This window comes from Nanorana parkeri, unplaced genomic scaffold (genome assembly GCF_000935625.1).
Source record: "Nanorana parkeri isolate BGI_ZX_2015 unplaced genomic scaffold, ASM93562v1 scaffold453, whole genome shotgun sequence".
Classification (NCBI taxonomy): Eukaryota; Metazoa; Chordata; class Amphibia; order Anura; family Dicroglossidae; genus Nanorana; species Nanorana parkeri.
In genome coordinates this window covers 489,068-490,896 of record NW_017306721.1, presented here as the reverse complement: position 1 = coordinate 490,896, position 1,829 = coordinate 489,068, and the positions used below count along the sequence as shown (strand labels likewise).

The following is a 1,829-nucleotide window of genomic DNA, read 5'->3' as shown; positions in this document are numbered from 1 at the left end:
TATATATAGATCTATATATAGATATATATCTATATATATTAAATACAGCACAGTTTAAGAAAGACTTCATGTTTTTATTGAAAAGGTATGTAAATTAAATGAATGCTTTTTAATATGCCTACACTAAAAAAACTTAAAAACACTCAGGCTCATATTTGAACTGTTGTAATGATATTTTGTTGTATGTAGAAAACAACCGTAACCTAGCTAAAAGTTTTCTAGAAAAAAAAATAGAAATTGATTTGAATACAATACAGATGTTCCTTTATGAATTTTTGAAAATACAAAGCTAGTTGTAGGCACAATATTGTAAACTGTGGGAGCTAAATGTATTCCTCAATAAAAAAATATATTCATAAGAATTATAAACAATCCGCTTCTTTAATTTAACTAACTGGAACATTATAATATTTAAATGTTGCATCTGGTGAATCCTACAAATTTCCGGTTTTAATATATACCGCTGTAATGTAATTAATTTGAATTTAGATTTCAATTGTTAAAATATTTAATGTTAACATTTCCAGTGCTGCATATTGTTAAGAAAAAACGTGGTTCATGTATTTATTTCCTGGATTTCCTGTGTTGTAAAGTTAAATGAAATAATAACTTCTCATTATACTGAAATCAATCTAACTTCTGCTCTTGTTAAGAGACATGTGGTTTTTAAAATGAATTTTTTTCTTACCTTCCCCATTTTTGATGCACTTAACAGACTGACCAGGGTACATCTCAGGCATTTTTTTCTGCTTCTATTTAAATGTATTATCACAAAGCTAAGATTTGCATATATGAATAGATTAAGTTTGGATTAACATATACAGTATCTACATCACATCAGATGGTTGTGTTGCTCTCTAGGCATCTATTATTGATTCTGCTGACAGCTTCTCTGATTCACAATTGTTTGATTGGTCACTGAAATCCTTTTTTGAACCTTTGTATACAAAATCTCTAAAATAAATGCAAGCACATTCACTGTAAAACAGATTGTTGTCTTTTATCCCAATACAAAGAAAAGCATTAATTGTAATGCTTCTCTTGAGCTTTTCTGCGACTCTATGCAGAAACTGCATGGACAGAAAATACAAGAGACTGCAGGTCAGATCAGGACAAACTGTAGTAAATTGGCAGCCTTTTCAACCCAGACATTGCACTGTATTCTCTCTCTCTTAAATTTTTTTTTGTGAATTCTAGATTATAAATCGTATAGTAAAATGGTACCTGTTGTCTATATACAATATGAGTGTTATATATTATTTTCATATTCTAAATATGACTGAGTCTAAAATAAGCAAAGATCCACAAGAATGGTTTAGAATGAATTGCATCTTTCCTGCTTTTAAAATGTCGTTGTACCAAAAGGTAAGTAGAAGAAAAACACAGCTCCAAATTCCGCTGAGCAACACGATCAAATCCAGTGTGCTGGACAAAAAGGCTCACCATTGCCTGAACTGCATATAAGATGACAGCACTTTGCAGATCTTCGCCAAAGTACACAAAACTTGATTGTGGATACCAACAACACACTGTGTAATGTCCCTACATGCATTTAACATGTCACGCATTTCACCACGCATATGATGATAGAGGTTGGGCACGCATGGAGGGATATTATACAGTGTGCTGTTGGTATTTACAATTAAGTTGTGTGTACGTTGGCAAAGATCCGTGGAGTGTAGTCATCCTTTCTCTCATGTCCTTGTACCAAAGTTGCAGTTTTAACAGAGCCAGTGCATATCATTAGAAGACAGTTGGATGTGCAAACATGATCCAATATTCATAAAGAGGAATGCATGAGCATTCATTTTTATAATGACCATGGGGGG

The 1,829-nt window shown here is 32.2% G+C and overlaps 1 protein-coding gene across 1 annotated transcript in view; it reads right to left on the bottom strand.

The window, feature by feature from the left end:
• Window positions 1-697, bottom strand: part of LOC108790186 (gamma-crystallin 1-like) — a 5,284-nt gene extending 4,587 nt beyond the window's left edge. The window contains exon 1 of the mRNA XM_018560397.1: window positions 689-697. Within this exon, the coding sequence (XP_018415899.1) occupies window positions 689-697 (9 nt within the window). The remainder of the gene's footprint in view (window positions 1-688) is intronic.
• Between the last annotated feature and the right edge of the window lie 1,132 nt (window positions 698-1,829).